The sequence below is a fragment of the Danio rerio genome, chromosome 11 (assembly GCF_052040795.2).
Source record: "Danio rerio strain M-AB ecotype USA chromosome 11, GRCz13ab, whole genome shotgun sequence".
Taxonomy (NCBI): domain Eukaryota; kingdom Metazoa; phylum Chordata; class Actinopteri; order Cypriniformes; family Danionidae; genus Danio; species Danio rerio.
This window is the reverse complement of record NC_141031.1, coordinates 14,726,959-14,749,107: the sequence shown is the minus strand read 5'-3', so window position 1 is coordinate 14,749,107 and position 22,149 is coordinate 14,726,959. Positions and strand designations below refer to the sequence as shown.

The 22,149-nt window shown below is 36.1% G+C and overlaps 1 protein-coding gene and 1 long non-coding RNA gene across 5 annotated transcripts in view; one reads left to right on the top strand and one right to left on the bottom strand.

Annotated features, from left to right (window-relative positions):
- tmem259 (transmembrane protein 259) overlaps positions 1-17,600 on the top strand; it is a 27,478-nt gene extending 9,878 nt beyond the window's left edge. For 2 of the 4 annotated variants that reach the window (XM_087273494.1, XM_087273493.1), the window contains 9 exons: positions 4,778-4,886; positions 7,248-7,358; positions 10,070-10,192; positions 10,280-10,380; positions 13,204-13,261; positions 13,360-13,443; positions 13,576-13,708; positions 16,186-16,285; positions 16,376-17,600. In XM_087273494.1, coding sequence (XP_087129620.1) covers positions 4,778-4,886; positions 7,248-7,358; positions 10,070-10,192; positions 10,280-10,380; positions 13,204-13,261; positions 13,360-13,443; positions 13,576-13,708; positions 16,186-16,285; positions 16,376-17,068 — 1,512 coding nt within the window. In that variant the 3' untranslated portion in view covers positions 17,069-17,600. Of the gene's footprint in view, positions 1-4,777; positions 4,941-7,247; positions 7,359-10,069; positions 10,193-10,279; positions 10,381-13,203; positions 13,262-13,359; positions 13,444-13,575; positions 13,709-16,185; positions 16,286-16,375 lie in introns of all 4 variants that reach the window. The other 2 variants (XM_087273492.1, XM_087273491.1) reach the window with 1 other exon arrangement.
- On the bottom strand, positions 8,628-22,149 carry LOC141376570 (uncharacterized). Its single transcript, XR_015502481.1, has 2 exons — positions 21,861-22,149; positions 8,628-10,666 (listed from the first exon to the last, which is right to left on the bottom strand). It is a non-coding gene; the product is annotated as an uncharacterized LOC141376570 (long non-coding RNA).

Below are 22,149 nucleotides of genomic sequence, written 5' to 3'. Positions count from 1 at the left end.
CAATGGCCGTAATTGTTTTGTGCACTGCTTATGAACCTTGCATGCCTTGCTGTTCAACCGCCTGCTGCGCCTCGCGTTTTCGCCATTGCATACTGTGCGCTCGCAGTTTAATAAAAAAAAAATTTTAAACTCTAAAAATTAAACTCTGCACGGAAAAAGCATATTTCGTCAGTCGCGTCTTTTTCATTCTCCAATCGAATGAAAGAAAGTTTTCGTTGAGGTGCCTTCAGTGTTTGGGTTGCCAAGATTACTATGGAGAATTTTGAAGATGGAGGAGAGTCTTGTGGTTGCTGTTTTAAGTTATCCGTTGCTGTATGACTCACAAATCTTGAATATCATTATATTATTAAATATTAAAATTATACCAATATCAATAGCAACACTCTTGCACAATACACAGCTGATTCAGTCGTTGCCTAGCAATATAAAAAGCACACCGCACTTAAAAAAAAGGCAGTGTACTACGACTTGCATTTTCCGAACGTTAAAGTCCTTTCAGTGTGACAGCCACTAATTCATATATTGAATATGTTCTAAAATAATAACATTTTTACTTTTATTACTTGTTTAGTTCTTGTAAAACAACTTTGTCATAATCTGCGTTGTATGAAGTGCTATAGAAATAAAGGAGATTGGACTTGACACAGGAACAGCAAAAATGGATTAAGAGCAGCACATTAAATGGATAATTAACTTGAATATTACCCTATCATTCCAACTATAATTATGTAATTAAATGGTCTGTAATAGAGGCTCAAGGGCTCGTAATGAACTTTTACTTGGTAGCATAATGTTCCCAACTTTCAAAATGTAATAGAACCTGTAAAAATTTAGGAGCAACCACTAAAAATGAATGAGCACCACTATTACAAACCATATATTTATTGTATTTGAAAACAACACCATTCAGGACTAAAAACCAGCAACAATTATCAGCTAATTAGCATTAACTAATGCTGCAATGACTTTTTGTTATTAGCATAATAATTAAAAGAATTATTGTCCAATAAGCAATCATGATGATATATTATAATCTATGTATATGATATTGATACATTAAATTTCTCTCTATCTTCTGAAAAAATAAAATGATGAGCACAAAATGTAGCTTTGCAGTAACAAATATACATTTTTATTTTTATAGCCATATCAATTTAATAAACAAAAACATTTTCTGCTTCAAAACATTCAAGATTGTAAAAAATATAATTCAAAACTGAAAGATGTAAAGTAGTCACCAGTAACTAAATGGAAAATCTATATGCATCTACAATTCTTTATAAGTTTTGATTCCAGTTTGTGTCCATGGCAATGACCGGGGCACATACTACAGGCTCTATTGATTTGAGAAAGAGACCACAATGAGCAAAACCACTCTTTTTCATGTGCTGCAGTATGTTTAATTTTAGTAAAGGCCAGCTTCTTTAGCACAATGCAGTGCATCAGGATATTTCCAACGGATCCACTCAAGCACTCTGTACACCCTTTCATCTGATAGATCAACATTCACCATATGATTGCTATCATCCGCGTCATTATTTGTAACTTTAGATGGTTTACAAATATGGTCATAGTGCCATTATTTGTACCTTTTGGTGGTTTACAAACGTGATCATTTCTTTACCTTTTCTTCAGCCATTTTTGCATATATCGCTGTCATAGCTCCCTGTCATCTGACAGCGGAAAGCAGTAAATGAGGGCGTACTCGCACTATGCTATCCGAACCATGCCCAAGCCCGATTCCCGGATCGTTTGAGAAGTGTGAATGCTCTGAATCGGGCTCAGACAATGTTCACTTGGCGGGCCCTGGCCTGGTTGGAAGAGGTGTGCCGGAGCGCAGTTCACTTGGGCTTTGCCGTGGTACGTTTATGCAAACGTACAAAAACGCGCCTGAGCCCGAAACTGAAATCAAGACGTGACTTTTAAGGGACTGTTTCATATGGATTTATTGATCATTCTTACTGTTCAATGAACGCAAACTGTCGTAGTTTATTAAAGACCCCTGTTTGGCGAAATATTTGACTGCGTGTCACTGCATATCAAACGACTAAACCGATATAACTAAAAAAATCTCCACGTTGCTGAGCGGGAGCGCTTCTCTACTAAACAGCACATCATCGATGACATAAGTGTGCTCAGGCCTTAATGTAATGTGTATGTGGGCCGACGGGGGAGACGGGAGGGGGGACATGCGTGTTTTGGCCCTGTTCAAGGCAACTGTACATAGTTTGAGTACGCCCTGAGTGATTGACTAATATGAACCAGTCTAAGATCTGCACACGTATCCGCACACAGCGGTCAACGTTTTTAGTCATTTACATTTACATTTAGTCATTTAGCAGACGCTTTTATCCAAAGTCAAATGAAAATGACATTTCGTGCACATATGCAAAAATGGTTGCTATTTTGTGTTCTCAAGCCCAACTCTAAATCAGTGTTAACTTACTATGTTTATGTTAGTTTAATTGTTTCCTCTCAAACAGAAGTTGTTTGGACCTGTGGTGTACATGTACTTTATGTAAATAACATTTTCTGTACATGGTGATACAGTGCATCTGGAAACTATTCTTAGTGATTTACTTTTTTTCCACATTTATGTTACAGCCTTATTCCAAAGTGGATTAAATTCATTTATTTCCTCAAAATTCTACACACATTACACCATCATGACAATTCGAAAGAATTTTTTTTGTTTTAAATTGTTGCAAATTTATTAAAAATGAAAGGCCTTTGCCGTGAAGCTCTAAATTTAACGCAGGTACATTGTTTCCACTGATCATCCTTGAGATGTTTCAGCTGCTTAATTGGAGTTCACCTGTGGAAAATTTAGTTAATTGGACATGATTTGAAAAGGCGCACACCTGTCTATACAAGTTCCCAGGGTTGACAGTGCATGTCAAAGCACAAACCAATCATGAAGACAAAGGAATTGTCTGTAGACCTCCAAGATAGGATTGTCTAGAGGTACAAAGCTGGGGAATGTTACAAAAAAATTCTGCTGCTCTGAAAGTTACAGTGAGCACAGTGGCCTCCATCATCCGTAAGTGGAAGTTGTTTTGAACAACCAAGACTCTTCCTAGAGCTGGCCGGCCATCTAAGCTGAGTGATTAGGGGAGAAGGGTCTTAGTCAGGGAGGTGATTAATAACCTGATGGTCACCCTGTCAGAGCTCCAGAGTTCTTCTGTGGAGAGAGGAGAACCTTACAGAAGAACAACCATCTGTGCAGCAGTCCACCAATCAGGCCTGTATGTTAGAGTGGCCCGACGGAAGCCACTCCCTGCCTAAAATATGCCTAAAGGCATCTGAAGGACTCTCAGACCATAAGAAACAAAATTCTCTGGTCTGATGAGACTAAAATTGAACTATTCCTCCAACCTGATAGAGCTTGACGGGTACTGCAAAGAGGAATGGGCAAAAATTCCCAAAGACAGGTCTGCCAAGCTTGTGGCATCATATTCAAAAAGACTTGAGGCTGTAATTGCTGCTAAAGGTGCATCAACAAAGTATTAAGCAAAAGCTGTGAGTACTTATGTACACGTGATTTTTTTTTTTTCAGGTTTTTAATTAATAATAAATTTGCAACAATTTCAATAAATATTTTTTCACATTGTCATTATGGGGCATTGAGTGTAGAATTTTGAGGAAATAAATGATTTTAATCCATTCTGGAATAAGGCTGTAACATAAAAAACTGAAGCGCTATTAAAAACTTTCCGGATACATTGTAGATCTATTGTTTGTGAATGGGCTATATGCACAGCAAGTGTTTTTCATCCAACCATAAACTTTCAGGTCAACGGGTTAATGTGACTAGTAGGGCTGCACAATGTGCAATGTGTAGTTAGGATTGTAGTTGACCAGGTTCAACAGTTCAGAGCTGATAAGAATTTTGGAGTCATTTCAGTTCAACCATAAGTGACAGTTTATCAATTGCTTGTGTCTTTAAGATGTTTGTTAACATTTTAAATGCATTTAAAGCATTTGAGAACAAGGAATTATTAAGTTTGTAGCTTTATCAAAGATTCATTGTACTTAACTATTTAAACAAAGAATGTACAGTTTTATTGTACATTTGATTATTTTATTTCTGCACCTGTAAACCTTAAGGCTCCTCCATTTGTATATTTGCTCTTTTTATCTCTGCTTGTAATTTATTTAATTTTATCCATTCCCGTATAAAATCATCCTAGTCAATCTAAAATTATTAATCATCTTGTGAAAAATTGCATTTCTGCATAACTTGCAGAAAATTGAAATATCAATGTACGTTTTTTTTTCCAATATGCAACCATAGAGACTATTATCAATTTCATACAGTTTCTTTCACAGCATCGATAATGTAATTTACCTAAACGTAATCAGCTAAATAGATTTAAGCAATAATTTATTTGTTTAAGCGTAAACCCAGATGAAATGCTGTTTAAATGCAACCATCAGGAGCAGCAGGCGAGCATAGAGGCTCTGTGGTAAAATACATTTCCATATTTTAAAGACATGGAGCAGAACAATAGATTTAAATCAGTGCTTCTTGTTCGATCAGAGACCCACTTTATATCAAATATTAATCTGGCAGTGAAGATTGTAGATTTTCTTTAAAAGAAAACAGATTTTAAACACAGCGATATTTGTAAGGGCATGACAGTTTACTGGAAGTGCTTGACTTACTTACTTAAAATTAAAAGTCCCTGTGCATATACCCCATTATTCCATTAAAATGGCTTTGCTCTGTAAAGAGACCTTTCTGAAAGACTTTGCCCTCCCTTTTTAACACCTGCAGTTTGAGCTGGACATCGAGCCGCGTCTGAATCCATCGATGAGCGGTGGTGTTCCTGGCTCCAGCCTGAACGAATCCCAGGATCTTTCCTTCAGCCAGACCGCCTCTAAAGGTATGCAGCCGCTGAGGGAGACTGTCTCCGAGATTGAGATGCTAACTCGAGCAGGTAAACATCTCAAATACGCCCCACACCGTAGACATCTGGTGCTCTCCTCCTCCTTTCTCCTTTGTAAACTCATTTCCTCTTGCCCCTTCATCCAGTGCAGCCCTTCCTACTTTCCTGGTCAGATTTCCTCTCTGTTCCCACGTGTTTTAAAATGACCTTAATCTGCTCAGAGGCCATGATCTATGTCACATGTTCTGTCACATGACTTAAAAAATACAATGGTTGGAAGAATGAATGTGTGTCCTGTATATTTGCTATGGTTTTAAAGGTCCCCTGAAATGCTTCGAGAATGCACTTTAGATAATTTTTGAATGGCACAGGTTGAGCCCTATGTGTGAACGTGCCTGGTCTCGGCTGTGTATTCAAAACATGGTGGTTTCTTTGTTTTCATTCTGGCCTGTTGCACGAGCGAGTGACGCATTTCTGTATACCAATTGCATTCAGCTGTGCATCTAGCACTACCTTTTGGAACCCTTTTGCCATGCTAGGTACCCTCTGCAAAAGGGACCCAAAAAGTGGTACAGTACAGTTCGCATATAGGTACCTTTTGACAGTTGAAACGGCCATAAAAGCGTACCGAACCGTACCATACCACTCAGTGAAACAGGCCATAACGTACTATTCTAATGAGCGAGAAATTTGCATTTTTGGATGGCTACGTAGCTACTAACCGCTGCCGTACAGCGTTGCAAAAAGGGGTGGGATAAAATAAGTTGATTAGATATTTAAAAAAGCGAGCAATTGGTCTGTTTTAAATTTCTGCACAGAGGGGTCATGTTTTGAACTTCAATTCTCATGGTCTCATAAAGCCGCATGATGGCGATTTCGTAGGTCAGAGTTCACCAAGCTTGAACTTTCCAATGCAGTCTATGGGGTGAAAAGTGCAGTGTGACCATGGCATAAGACCTTGATTAGCTGGTTCAGGTGTGTTTGATTATGGTTGGAGCTAAACTCTGCAGGAAGCCGGCCCTCGGGGAACAAGTCTGGTGTGACCACTGATTTAGACAAACACTCTTTATATTTGAATAAATGACTGATTTCAGCTGCAACAACAGCGCTTTGTTTGGAGGCTTCAGGGGCACATTTGACAGGTTAAGAAATTTGATGACACACTGAATTATGTGCTTGTATATGACCTTAAAGGTCCTGTGAATCCTTTGAAATGTGTGTTTTTATTTGATATTTGACTCAACTCATCTCAACTCTAACAGGAAGGCCAGGACATAGAGTAGCTACACCCCCTTTAAAAAAACAATCAAAAGCTTTTTGTTTATATCAGAACTCTGCCAGCAAGGGCTGTTGAGCTCAAGCACATCAGACTCATATACTACAATCTGTAATGTTAATAATTACTCACAGTTCCTCCACTTTAAATAACATCATTCTACATAATTCTAACTTGTCTTGTACATTTTCTGGTTTGTGCCGACTTGCGCATGTGATCCGCTCTGTGTTGCCATCTCTCTGCTGACTTGACATGGGTGTGTGTGCGCAGTATATTTTCACTTCTTGGGGCTTGTTGCAGAGAGGTGCTTAGTTTGACTAATGTCAACTGTATTTGTGAGTGTTTAGGCCACAGGTGTCAGGTCCTGGAGGGCCACAACTCTGCACAGTTTAGTTCCAACCCTAATTAAACACTCCTAATCAAACTAATTGAGTGCTTTAGGCTTGTTTGATACCTACAGCTAGGCATGTTGAAACAGGACTGGATCTGCAGCTGTCCAGGAATTGACACACCTAATTTAGGTTAACCCTCAGTTTAAATGCTCTTTGACTTGTAAGCAATGAGCAACTTCAGTGACACCGATAACTCCATGAAGGGCATGGGATGTATCAAATTCTAGATTGGTCAGAAGATTTGACATTTGAAGTATGATCAACAATAAAATGTTGATTCATTTTGTCAAAAGTCACAAACCTAAATCTTGTAGATATGAATTTCTCAATGTTTTAGAGCACATTAGCCCATATAGTAGTATATTTATAGTAAAACCTAAAAAAACCTTCTTGGGGATTATTGGGATTTATGGGGATATTGTTAAAGCATACTGCCAAAAACTAAACATTGTTTATTTCAGAGGACCTTTATTCCACATTTTCTAAATCTGACATAACACTTTCCAAACCTGACATAATTTCCAGATTCAAAATGTATAAGATGGGCAGCACATAATTAATTGAATGTTTTAGGCTTTTAATAAAGAAAGTAGAAATGTAGTAACGTGACATGATGGCCTTTTAGACAAATTTTATAGTTTCAGTGAAGCTGTCTGCATTTTTCAATCTTTGTGTTTGTTTTGTGTGTAGTGTGGCCGCAAGAAGAGTATATTGTTGAATATTCTTTGGAATATGGTTTCCTAAGGCTATCCCAGGCCACACGTCAACGACTCAACATCCCTGTTATGGTGGTGACCCTTGGTAAGTATTGATCCTTTAGGATATTAGGGAGTTATTCACCCAAAAAACGGATATGCTGTTATCATTTAGTCACTTGTTTATATCTGTTTAGTTTTCTTTATTCCATGCAGTGAACACAAAAGCATTTTATTTACTTTACTATTACTTAAATTCTATAGTTAGTTATAAAAAACATGGAAACACAGTTCTGGAATCACTGGAAGGTGAGTAAACTATTAGCAATGCATCACAAGTGGACAACTCAAAAAACGTGTTAATAATTCAGCATAGCTTCTCAGATATTCTAAATGCATTGTGATCCTTTCGAATCTATACCGAGTTTAAATTTGACTAATAAATGGCACAGTATGTTTTTTTAAACCGCTGTTGTCTGCTTGCCTCCATTTCTTTACACGAACCACTTAAACATAAAATAATCATTAATAAATGTAAGAAAGGTTTAAGCAAATTAGAAGAGTGTTCATGGTAAGCTCTGTTTAAATGAATCTTGTGGCATAAAATCTTATGTGCAAGTATATTTGACCACTTATGTGACTCACACACGCTTTTTATTTATCTAAGGTTAAAAATCAGCCTAGAGAGTTATCTGTTAATAAACTCTAAGCTCAGAATTGATTCCAAAAATCTACCAAACAATTTCTCAATGCATCTATTTGTCAACATGGCACTACATTTTGACTATGTTCAGAGGTGGTCGAAAATGATTTTAAGGTATAGACTACTGGTCAAATAGATTAAAAGAAAGACTACCTGCTGTGCAATTTTTGACTTGATTCTTAATTATTATTTTACATGTTGATAAAGTGTGCTTGCCAGATCGATTTGAAATTTACCAGTCAGTTGTGGCTATATAAGAAAACATTTAATTTGATTTCATCTTTATATGCTCTAACAAAATAATCCAGTGGTTTTATAAATACAAGCGTAAACACAAGCCATTTAAACAAGATCTCTGAATTTCACAAGTTGTAGAGAAAAAAAGTAAAACAAAATAAATTCACAATATCCAGTAGTTAATTTTGCCTACTATGTACAGCATTTATTTTTTGAAAGCAAGCTAACAGTAAAACATCTATGAGACTAAAGAATTTGTAAATTATAATCATCGTGCACATTCTGTTCAAACATCGGCTCTCATGCAGCACCCATAAATTTATACATTGCTTTGTTGAATAAAAGTTTAGGATTATCTAATTTTATGTAGAATAGTCATTCATCTATTGTTAATAAATGTATTTAATCCAAATCGACATGCTGTACAGAGGTGTGATTTCAAGGCAAGGCAAGGCAAGTTTATTTATATAGCACATTTCATACACAATGGCAATTCAAAGTGCTTTACATAAACAAGAATAAAAGAAACAAGTAAAATAAAAATAAAAACAAATAATAAAAATGCGTAAAAACAAATCAAAACATAAAAACAGGTAAAATGTGATATAGAAGAATGAAGAAGAAGAGAAAAACATGATAGTGCAATCTTTTGGACGCAGCACAGTGCTCATTCAGTAAAGGCACAGCTAAACAGATGTGTTTTCAGTCTTGATTTGAATGTGCCTAATGTTGGAGCACATCTGATCATTTCTGGAAGCTGATTCCAGCAGCGAGGGGCATAGTGGCTAAAAGCCGATTCACCCTGCTTTGACTGAACTCTTGGAACTTCTAGTTTAAATGATCCTAATGATCTGAGTGATCTGTTAGGTTTGTATTCAGTGAGCATATCTGTGATGTATTTAGGTCCTAGGCCATTTAGTGATTTATAGACCAGTAATAATACTTTAAAATCTATTCGGAATGTAACTGGGAGCCAGTGTAAAGACCTGAGGACAGGTGTGATGTGCTCTGATTTTCAGAGCACATCATTTCAGTCATCAAAATTTGTGTAAAATGATCAGATTTTGAAAAGGGTTTATTCTTAATCTGGAGTAAACATAGGCGAATTACAGCAGCACAGATATAGACGATGTGTCTGAATGGTAAAGAATTCAGCTGATAAAAGACAAATTCTGCCATTCTCCAATTCTCGTAAAGCTGAAAACCAACAACTTTGCAGTATCATTCTTGACAGCATCACGAGGAAAAACATGCAACAAACCCCAAGATCATGGAAACAAACACATACAAGACCCAGTCTTTGGTCTCACAGCTAAATAAATTAGAAGCAGGGTCTTTTCATAGGATAAGCAACCTCCGCTATAAATAATTATGAGAATCCGACGTGTCATGACTCCACTATAGCAGATTTGCACTACGTCCCCAATTTTGATCCCATTGCAAAAATTATTTTAAGCCCGGAGGATGAAATTAGCTGACAAAAGCTCAAATTTATCCAGTGTTCCTTACAATTGAAGCTGACAGGTTCTAACGTTGTCTTAACTAATGCTCAACACAAACAAATCTGTTAAAATTTCAAAAAAGGTACTCCAGTGTTTCTTGAACCTTTAAATAGAGAGTATCATTGTTTATATTCCAGTTGGCTATGTTAAATCACTCATGTTTATTTTGCAAGATTAGATCAATTGTTCAGATGGAGCCTATACACAGTGGTGGACATAACTTCAGTTGTATGCAGGTGTACATGGTGCACAAATTCAGACCAGATGTGGCACTATATAAGCTTTTTTTATGTAATTTATCAGCCCATTGTATTGATCCAAACATGTAAGGCTTTCATTGTGAATCTCTGTCAATCTCTCTCTGCTTGTCTGTAGATCCAATGAAAGATCAGTGCTTTGGAGATGGTTTCAGTCGCTTCCTCCTGGACGAGTGCCTGGGTTATGATGATATTCTAATGTCCAGTGTGAAGGCATTAGCAGAGAATGAGGAAAACAAAGGTAAACAATTACGTGTTCTCCCAAAAGATCAGTGCTTCCTTCTTGAGTGCATAATTACAATGTCAGAGATTGATTGTGTGCTTTTAGGCTTCCTCAGGAACGTGGTGTCTGGAGAACACTATCGTTTTGTCAGCATGTGGATGGCTCGTACCTCCTACCTGGCAGCTTTTGTAATAATGGTTATCTTTGTGAGTACTTTTACTACAATGTAGTTATTATTGATGTTAAGATTATGCGTGTGATGTCATCACATCAGTTAGAATAAGGCATTTAGTATAATAAAGCGTTTAGTTACCTTAGGGGTGTCAAACTCTTCCTGGAGGGCTGCAGCCCTGCTCAGTTTAGTTTGAACACTGCTTTAACACACTCAAGCTGCGTTCACACTGTACTTTTCTCCCCTTAGACTTCCAGTCATATTCCTGCTAAGTTTCGCAGTTTGCTGTGTTGCAAAGTTCAAGCTTGGTGACCTCTGGCCTGCGAAATAAGAAAATGTGACTGTGTGAGACCAATCGAAGATCAAAACATGAACTCTTTGGACAGAAATTTAAAACAAGGACCAATCCTTTACTTTTTTAATGGCTTATCATCTTCATTAATCCTGCCCCTTTTCGCAGTGCCATACAACAGAATTTTGCATGCACAAACTCTAGTGTAACCGTGGTATTACTAGTAAGTTTCAAATAAGCCTGAAAAACTCTAGTAGTTTGATCAGGTGTGTTTAATTAGAGTTGGAATAAAAGCGTGCAGAGCTGCTGCTCTCAAGAGACTGAGTTTGACACCTGTGAGTTACCTTATCATATCACCATTTAACCATCGCTATTGTTTGACTTTAATATGTGGAACACACGGGTACTTTTTTTATAAAAATAAAATGCTGAATGCTATTTTCCATCTAATTTCAAAGATTTAATAAGGCTTTTAAGCTTAAAACGGGGTGCAAACACATTGTAAAAATGTGCTAAAATGGCCCATATTTTTTTTAAAGTGTTGGGTAGCTTTAGTGGTTAATTAACAGTGAGTAAATCATTAAGGAAAGGAGCTGGATGGGAAAACTAGCTCCATATTATATATTTGTGATCTGTTGAAAAGAATAATGACTTTTACTCATTGAATTTGCTTGGTCATATGACTTCAAAAGGCTGAGTGGTACAGGAGACACTATTTATAAAATGTTTTTGCTGTTTATTTTTACATGGGGCTATATTTAGTGATTTCTCGCCAGTGTTGATTTTTCATGGCTGATTCCAGTCAGCTTTTATGTATTTTAAACAAGCTAACCATCTTGTTTTGATACCAGTTTTTTATTTCTTTAAAAACCTTCTTGAAATGTAACCATATATACAGTGCATAGCCTAATTGAGTACAGGCCAATTCAAAAATGAATATTTTTATCCATTTCTCAGTGAATATAAGCAATGTATTTAGGTGCATATAAACACAGATTTATTAAACATATATATATATATATATATATATATATATATATATATATATATATATATATATATATAAATAATTTTTTTAAAAATAATATTTTAGTCAACAAACATATTTAGAAATTGAAATAAAAATACAATTAAATTCAAGCTAAATATTCCAAAACGATTTTTCCTCTTTTTAAAAAAAAAATGTGTATTTAATATTTTTCTATAAGATATAGATTTGGGTGTGCTAGTTTTTGGACCAATACCATGTTATTTTGTTAGATAAGCTCCAGATTTGGCTTTAGTACTGAAGTATATGCACAAATATAATATTGTATAGCTTCTAATAAAAAAATATGAATTTAAAGGATAGATTTGTGAGGGGTGTACTTGTATACGCTGAGTAATGTGTATGAAATAAAAATTAATATTAGACTGTTTACTTTTAAAATACAAATCACGCTGTGATTTGACAGCTTTGAAAAAAAAAAAAAATGATGTCCTAAACAAAGCAGAGTGACTTTGCATTTCTATTTAGCCTCTCTAATTTTCCAGCAGGTGGCGCTTATAGAACAGCAGTAATCACTGCTTTTCTATTACTCGATGCTGGTCATGATGCAGCTGTGCTGGTATTTCATATACATTATCTGTAGATTATTGGTCACACTTTACAATAAGGTTAACTAGATTAAGATTATTAAATGTAATATAAATTAAGACTAACTAACGTTAACTTAGGAGGAACAACACAGTACAGCATTTATTAATCGTAGTTAAACATTTACAAATGTGTTATTAAAATCCAAAGTTGTTGTTATTGTTAACATGAACTAACATTGAAGAATGCTAGCAATGATGAATGAATTCTGCAATTATACATTGTTTATTGTTAGTTCGGGTTAGTAAATACATTAACCAACATATGGAATTATTGGCACCTCATAGTTAAATGTTATCAGATAATCTAAAAAAGATCTGTTGAATTTAAGTTACATTGCACCTACATGCCAACCAATTCTCATTAAATTATAAGTAGACTTTTAGGTTGGGGTTAGGGTTAGTGTAAGTTAACATGTACTTGCGAAGCTTCTTATTGTCAGTTAAATGTCTGTTAAAGGATCAGTATCAGCAGATACTAAGCAGACAGTCTACTAATACTCAAATGGACCATCAAAATAAAGTGTTACCCATCTTTTCTTTATGGCGGGCCTCTGTTTACACTTGGTTTGCACAATTTATACTTTATAATCATTGTAAGACTAAAAATCATTACAAGACAAGTATGAGATTGGCTGAATTTCTGATTTCTGGCCAATGATCGGTGCACCTAATATAAAAAAAAAACATATATATATATATATATATATATATATATATATATATATATATATATATATATATATATATATATATAAATTCGAAAGTCATTTTACTTTTCCATTTTCAGTAAAAAATATAAAAAACTATGTACGTGAGTAAAATATTTAGATGAACTATTCCTTTGATTCACTTGGACCATGGAGATGTTAATACATTATACATGAAACTTCCATCATCCAAAAAGTTTTCTTGTTTTTTTTTTCCCAGACTCTGTCAGTGTCTATGCTGCTGCGATACTCGCACCACCAAATTTTTGTTTTTATAGGTGAGTTCCCATCAGCCTAGCAAGTCATTACCATTGCATCAGCTTCTATGATTGAGTTATGTAATAAAAAATGCATGCTTTTTTTTTTTTTTCCTCAGTGGATCTTCTTCAGATGTTAGAGATGAATATGACCATTGCCTTCCCTGCTGCCCCACTGCTCACTGTCATCCTGGCACTTGTGGGTAAGTTTGAGGTTTAGAACAGATGTTTCTATCAACTTGTTGTTTTATCTGTTACTTGGTTGACTTCATATAGCACATTTCTTATTAAAATGTTGAAAGAAAGATGTGAGATTTATTTAATCCTGCCTGTAGGGATGGAGGCCATCATGTCTGAATTTTTCAATGACACAACCACTGCCTTCTACATCATCCTCATTGTTTGGTTGGCAGACCAATATGATGCCATCTGTTGCCACACCAATACAAGCAAACGCCACTGGCTCAGGTATGTGAACTCATCAGCACAAGTAAATTGCAATGGCTTAGACTCATTTTACATTTGTTTTTCATTTGCATTAATACATTTGGCAGATGGATTTTATGCAAAGTAACTTACATTGCATGAACAATACAAATACAATTCTAGTGACCTTATTTGCTGTTTGAGCCACAGGAAAGCTACAGAACCAAGTTTGTTCTAAACGGTTTGAATTGTATTTCATATCAACTAATTTCTTTCAAATTCTTGGAAATTGACATCTTGAAATTAAGCTGGCTTTTCAATCTCCAAAATTTGCAAAAATTTGCTGGATGTCAAAAGTGGTCTTTTGATCATTCGGTAAAGCAGCCATTAGCTTAGTTTTACTGTGGTAAATTACATTATATATAAACATTAAAAATATGTATGGTTGGTAGTATGGGTGAAACAAAATAATAGTTATAATTGTCAAGTAATTATTTAATAGGTATAATTTAATAATTACTGATATAATCGTTCATAAAATGGAATTTCATTATTTTATTAAAATAACACATTAAGATAAGTGCATCTTCTTTTCTTGTTCTCATAATTTTGACATATTTATATCAAGTCAATGTTGTTATTTAGCCATTGAAAAAGTTAAACATATTCAAAGCTCAAGGTAAATCTGAAAACTGCAAACTCGTTTAATTTAAACTCCACACTGCTCATTTTAAATTATCCATGGGAAATTAAAGACTTTTTAAAAAGTCTTGTCGAAAAAAACCCAGTTCTGATCCAATTCAATTATTGACTACTGCATATTAGTTATGTTCTTAAAGGTTTTGTATTCTGGTAATACTTTCTGTTGAATCCATTACTTATGAGAAGGCCTGTGCATCTAAAAATCAGATTTCTTTCCATTTTTAGCCTATCTTTGACTCGAATTATTTACTTGTGTTCATGTGTGTAAATTTATATTTATTTAGTTTTTGATGGGATGATGAAAATCATCTTTTGTAAGCTGTTTGGACGGAACTGTATGTAGGTATTGTGTGTCCACTGTCATATTGGAGTGATAGAACCATAGCAAGTATCTTCTTTTAAATTTACTGACATTTAAAATAGGATCCAAATCCCAGTTATTTTGAGGCCCACCGGAACGTGATGTTAGAGTGCAGTTGTCCCTGCCCACTGAATTGATTGACAGGCGCCATGTCTCAATAACAACATGTATACACATGTCCACAGAACATCTTTTGCAAATAAACTGGGATTAAGCATGTCACAAGTTTCTGTGATCAGCTGTACCTCAATAAATAATTTGATAAGTTTAAAATGTTTTAAAACAGTGGATACTTGTAATAAAGACAGTAAAATTGCTATGTAATTCTTAATTGATATAATCACCACATGGTGTCAGTAAACGCGCATATAAGTGTGCGTGTACTGCAAACGGCATTTGTTTGTGACTCACAGTTTCAGAAAGACTTGAAAATACTTCACAAATACATGAAATAAACTTGGTATTTTTGACTAATGACCTTATCTCATCTTCATCCATGCCTGTCTCTATTACTGACTGCTGTTTATTTGACCTAACGCATGAGAAGCAGACATGCATGTCATAACGGCGGTGCAGGGAGAAGCAGCTCATTTGACTTTAAAGCCACAGACTACAAAAACAGCTACATTGTCGTTAGACACCAAAATGGGCAGATTTTACATTATATAATAAATAATGTGATGGGTATATTGAGCTGAAACTTTCTGGAGACACCAAAGGCTTATCTTACGTCTTGTAAAAGAGGTAAAATCAATCCTAAAATCAATCAGGGTCTACCAATCCTGAACCTGGCTTGCATGGTTCAGGATTGGTAGAGCTACACATCGATGAATTTACTCTTCAGTGTTTGAACTCTCAGAAATGATTTTAAATCACACTGAACTGAGCTAAACTGAACTGAACTGATCTTAAACACTAAAAACTGAACTACCCTGTTACTATGACCATTTATGTGAAGCTGCTTTGACACAATCTACATTGTAAAAGCGCTATACAAATAAAGCTGAATTGAATTGAATTAAAATAAATGCACTTTGAAATTATTTCAGTAATATTATTGACTAATATAAAAATAATTGTATGATTAGATACTGTTTGTAAAGTAATGTTTCTATATTGTATAAGAGTCTTGCTTTATCAAATAAGTGGATCTAATTGGATTTGCATTGTAAACATTAGATGAAAGTTAAAAACATTATTTCATATATTAAGATTTTAGTTACGCTAATCCCAAAATTGTTCCGTATAAATCCGCAGTTTGTTTTACAAAATTCTGTGCAGAAATATCAAAAAATGTCTGCAGGTTGTGTCTGGCCCTACTTATGAGGTTCTATGTTCATTCTAAAATCGAAGTTTACTCATTTGTTTGTTGATTGGTTAGGTGATTGGTGCCACAAGAGCCATGGCCAAACTTTAAGGATATTGCATCTAATAGATCTTTTGTATTGTTTTTCAGATTCTTTTATCTGTATCACTTTGCCTTCTATGCATATCATTACCGCTTTAACGGCCAGTACAGCAGTTTGGCTCTTGTCACATCTTGGCTCTTCATTCAGGTATTTTATGTAACCTTTTTTTAAATCTAATCTGTTGAGTTTTTGGAATTATTTATCACTCGCTAATTTACGTTTTTTTGTCTTCTACAGCACTCAATGATCTATTTTTTCCATCACTACGAGCTGCCGGCTATCTTGCAGCAAATCCGGATCCAGGAGATGCTGCTTCAGAACCAGCAGGTTGGTCAAGGAAACCAGACTGCATTGCAGGACAATCTCAACAACAACACTAGCACCGCTGCACCAGCTGGCCAAGCTAACGCAGCTGCCAACGTGAACGCTAATGGCCAGGACCAGCAAGCCGCTCAGGACCAACCTCTGCTTGAAACCCACAGCGGCTTGGTGGTGAATCCCAGTCTATCTATCAATCCATCTGGCTCTGATCTCGACTGGATGGCTGAGATTGCCATTGGCCCAGACGTTCTGTCAGTTCCAAACCTAGGTGACCCGCTTTTAGAACCAGGTGGGATCCAGGAAGCAACGTCATCCAGCGCAGTTGTAACAGAGCTTTGTGGTCCCAACACTGCAGGAGAGAACCAAAATGGGAACATAAGCACAGCCAGCGTTCCTACGGTCAACGCAAAAGGGAGGAGTTGCGCTCAGGGTCTGGGTCCTCCTGGTGGTGGAGGAGGACAGAAAGAATCTGAAACTAACTCCAGTTCCTCCTCAGTGACCTCACACACAGACTGCAGAGTAGTAGAGTCACGCCGAGGCGCAACAGACTGGGACGACAAGGTGGAGAATAAAAGTGAAAATTCGGACTCACACTCCACCCCAGCTTGAGTCATGCGATGCTCCTATTTGGAATCGACGCTCTGCAGTCGCCACCCCCTCTCTGTAAATTAATCCAGAAGGCATCAAGTGGAGAAGCCACGATGGAGCTTTATGTAATTACATCTGCGAGACCTCCAATGTGAACATGAAGAGGGCCGAAGTAGATTTCTGCCATCTTGTCATGTTCTAATGAGTAAATTCGTAATGAATTGTCAAAAATGATGCCATGTTTGAGGGTGTGAAGTCTTTGGATGTGATTTTTCCTTTTTTTTTTAAATCATTGAAAGTTTTAATACAGGTAGTATTCAGCTTGAAATGTGATGTATTTGTTCAGTTATGGTACTTTTGGTGGCTCCTGATAACGGAGCTGCAGGTATCAGCAGGCCGCACGGGTGGCAATCTTACTTCAAATCCAAATCCATGTTGCAGATTCACACATTGTTGTGTGAGATTTGTTTTGACTTTCTTTTCATTCCTCTAAAGGTAACATTAATGCTGCCTACTTACAGCATAAATAATTATTAAATGATTATCAAAATGAGGTTTTGTTTCTGACTAACTTCGTTCAATACAGCAAGGCACCATATTTTCCTTACTTGAATTAAAATTCAGATACCAACCTTCCATTGGCTCGGTAATTGTCATATGTATGGAGCAGCTTGACCCCTGACAGGTGTTATTGGTGGTCAGAGTGCTCTGATTCTAAAATAAAAATACATGGACGAGTGATGATGATATAAGTCCTTCTTTAACATGATCCTCAGTGAAGTCTCGGGGTCACTAATGCTCTAATCCTCATCAAGAGATCCTCATTTGTCCTTGTGGTTAGTTTAGACAGATCTCTTTTGTCTTTTGCACGAACTGATCTTTGATTTTACTTCAGGTCTGGCTTCAAGAAAGAGTGGGTGTGTAGATTATTGCCTTATGCTTCTAAAACCGAACATTTAACCTTGTATTTCCATCTTTGGAAAGTGCGTTGAGGTTGATAGCCTTATCAGAGGCTTCAAAGCCAGTGGAAAAAATAGACATTAAAGAAACTGATGAAAGGGTAAACGTGTTGTTACTTCAACAGATATCATTTAGAACCAGACATAAGTGGTGAAGGTCAGACTGTTTAACACTACTTCAGCTGAAGTCGTCAATCCAGATGTCTGTTTTCTTTTCGTTTTCTGCTTTTAATTTTGATTTGTGGCTGTCCAAAGAGTGGACTGATCTATCGATCTTAATGAATGTGTGTACAAACTTACCTAAACACACTGCAAACTGAGAACAAATAAAGGAATCTGTTGTGACACATGACTGTGGATGGGTGAGGGTCGCTTAGGCTATGCAACAATATGGCAAGTTGAGGGAACGCTCCACTTTTTTTTTTTTTTTAAATAGCTATAATTTACGACTCCCCCAGTGTTAAACAGTTGAGTTTTACCATTTTTTAATCCATTTAGATGACCTCTGGGTCTGGGTTGACCACTTTTAGCTTAGCATATATAATTGAATCTGATTAGACCATTAGCATCTCACTTAAAAATGACCAAAGAGATTACATAAATTTACTGTTTATCTGTAGTTGCGCAATTATATTAAACAGATTATGGTGATGCTGGTGTAGAGCTTGATGCTGGGGACTATTGTCAGGTGCCGTGTTATATTATGCCTTCTGTAGCCAAGGTATGGCAGCAAAGTTGCTTGATTATTAATGAAAGTAGTACTGATTGGCCTAGAAAATAGCAACTTTTCATTTTATATCAGTCTTACATGATGATGATGATGTAACCACAAAGGAGTCCAGTTTTAACACAAGAAAGAATATTGAATCTCTTCGGTCATTTTTAAATGAGATGCTAATGGTCTAATCTGATTTAACGATCTTTGCTAAGCTAAATTAAAAGTGCTCCTGCCAAAACCGGAGAATAGCTGAATGGATTTAAAAAATCTTTAAACTCAACTTAACTCAAGTGAGCCCTTTTAATATTATAATTATCATTATTATTATCATTATTATTATTATTATTATTATTATTATTAATATTTTAAGTGGAGTGTTCCTTTAAAGCCAGGCTCTGGAATATTTTTTTTTATTCAAATTGTGCAATATGTTTTGAGGCTCAGATCCATAAAGGATTCCAGGTCTAAAAAATTGATTTATGGTTTTATGATCAGTTCCTCATTATTATATTTTCTGTGCCTATTTGCCATTTTCAAAGGAAGCAGATGATTGTAGTGTTTAGATGCATTGTGTAGGACGTCTAGACAGAAACTGAAAAGAAATTGTCAGTTCTGTGATAAACTCAATTCCTTGTCATTGAAATGTATTTAACTGTAATGTTTAAAAACTGCATAAAGAGATGAAATTAATTTCCACTTAGAACTAATTGTTTGTGGTTATTTTGTCTTTCAGGCATTTTCTATGAATATGGTGCATATTTTATTTCTACTTGCTGGAGTAAAATAAATGTATTTAATTTTTTTATCATAATAAGCAGGATTTTTTAATACAACAGTATTACTGGGGAAACATCATCTAGAGTAGACCATTTAATGTAATGAGAATGCACAGCTTTAGTACAGTGTTTCACAACCACGTTCCTGGAGAACCACCAGCTCTGCACAATTTTCATGTCTCCTTAAACAAACACACCTTATTCAGATCATCAGCAGAGACTGAAAGACCTATAACCAGGGACGGACTGGCCATCGGGCAATTCTGGCAAATGCCAGAAGGGCTGGACCATTTTTTAAATGTGGGCCGTTATGCTATTTTTATATTATTATTTTTTAATGTATTGTTTTTACATCCAGGCAGCTTTTATCTCTTGCAAGATGTGAATATTATGATGATGATAGTAATAATAATAATAAATGTTAAGCATTGGCCCAATCAGCAATAACCGGCTGGTTTCGAGATGGGCCGACCAAATCAGAGGTTACACAGACATAATCAAAATCTAAAAGAATGTCAAACAAACCGTAAGTCCCACACAAACACATGTACTATAGGTGAATTGGGTATCCGCTGCATAAAACATGTGCTGGATAAATTGGCGGTTCATTCCGCTGTGGTGATCCCAGATTAATAAAGGGTCTAAGCCTAAAAGAAAATGAATGAATAAAATGATTGCATGTATAAATTTGTTATAGACGGGTTTTGTTCCAGTCACACACATTAAATGTTTAAATATTTATTGCATAAGGAACTGGTTATATTATTTTACCATTTGTATACCAATATAAGTAGTGAATGTGCGTGTCCAAGGATTGGGCTGTGTCGGTGCGGAATGTTGGCTGGTATGGCTACAGTGCCAGGGCTGATTTTTAGTCCCAGTCCGCCCCTGCCTATAACGGGTGTGACAGACAAAAGAGACATCCAAAACATGCAGTGTTGGTGGTCCTCCAGGAACATTGTTGAGATACACTGCAAAATTGGGACATTTTGTAAAAATGCAATAAAATTGTGATATATTAATTTATGAGTTCTTCAAGTTGCGTTTCAGTTTGACCACTACTGCTCCCCACCCATATTATTTATTTTTTTAGTTTGATCAAACACCCACATAAGTTATCATTTATGAATATGCACAAATTTTGATGGCTAGAACACACTTCAAGGAAATTTGGGATAGAGGTAGAATAAAAATGACGTTATGGAATATTCAGATTAAACCGTTTTGATACCGTTGATCCAAAAGTGGAAAGTTTATTCTATTTATTTCAGAAAATAAGTTACAGTATTTTAGATGAAATCAGAGAGCTCCCTCATCCTCCATTTTCAGCAATGGTCACAAGACATACAAAGGTTAGAAACGGAGCCAAAAAATGTCAAAACATTTCATGTGACTTAGGTCATGTCCACACTTACAGGGGTATTTTTATAAGCTAAGTTTTCCAAGCCTTTTTTTTTTTGTAGATAATGACACATGCTGGGTTCACACCAAATGGAGAAATAAGCATTATTGTAAGTAAATTGCATACAAGTCAATGCAAATGGGAACAGAGGCAGATTACCATCCTGCATTGTAAACAACACGGAATATGCAAAGTCTTTGTTGCAAACATGCAGTATTAGCCTCATTCGTGTCCTCCATGTTTGATGTGAACCCAGTCATGTTGGCCAATCAGAAAGGAGAAAACTACCTGCTACATTTAGCGTCCACATAACCACACCATACCCAGAGTATTAGTTTTCAGAAAGCGTTGGTTTCAGGCTCCCAATACGTAAAGTTTATTTATACACTTATATTTAGAGGATTGCATGTTTATGATTGACCATGGCTGCAGCATTAGCAATCACATGATATACCAATTAAACAAATTCAAACATGCAAAAATAGACAGATCTCCTTACCTTAACCATCTTTGTCTCAAATAATCCCCTCATCCTCCCTGTCTCCTTTCCCTTTTTCCTAGCTTAAATAGAATCTCAAGATCTACACTTGTAATAAATGTAGGGTTTCACACAATTCATTCATGTTGTCCCAACACAAATTGATTGTTAACACTTTTAACAAATTTATGTGGCTTGAACATAAACAAATTAAGCTGTCCCAATGAAATCTCATGAATTGTGTTGCTTTAGCTGATTTTAATTAAGTAGTTTGAAAAAGAAAAAAAAATAAATAAATTTTTGCTCAGACTTCCCTCTCGCATGGCCTAACGGTAGGGAGCCCTTGGCTCATGGTTATTCCAAACTCAGGGCTCTATCCTGGGACACCATGTCAAACACGCTTTTTACTTAACAATCATCAGCTTTTTCATGTCGACAAACAGCAAAACTGTTAAAAAAAAGGTGACATTTTAAAAATACCTGTGTTCATGTTGACAGGGTCTAAAGCAGGTCGCACACCAGAAGCGCCGCTCGGCGCCGCAACACGGTGCGCACATGACAGTTTAAAGTATCACACACCATAAGAGCACATTCGAATGATATTTAACATGAAACTAATCAAATGGCGCTCTGTGGCGCGGCTGAAAAATGAACTGCGTCCTGAGCCGTCGCCGGGCGCCGACGACAGCCGCCAACTTGCGGCGCCGGTGTGTGTATCCTGATAGAAACCTATGTTTAGAATTCTAAAATGCATGGCGCTGCGCGGTGC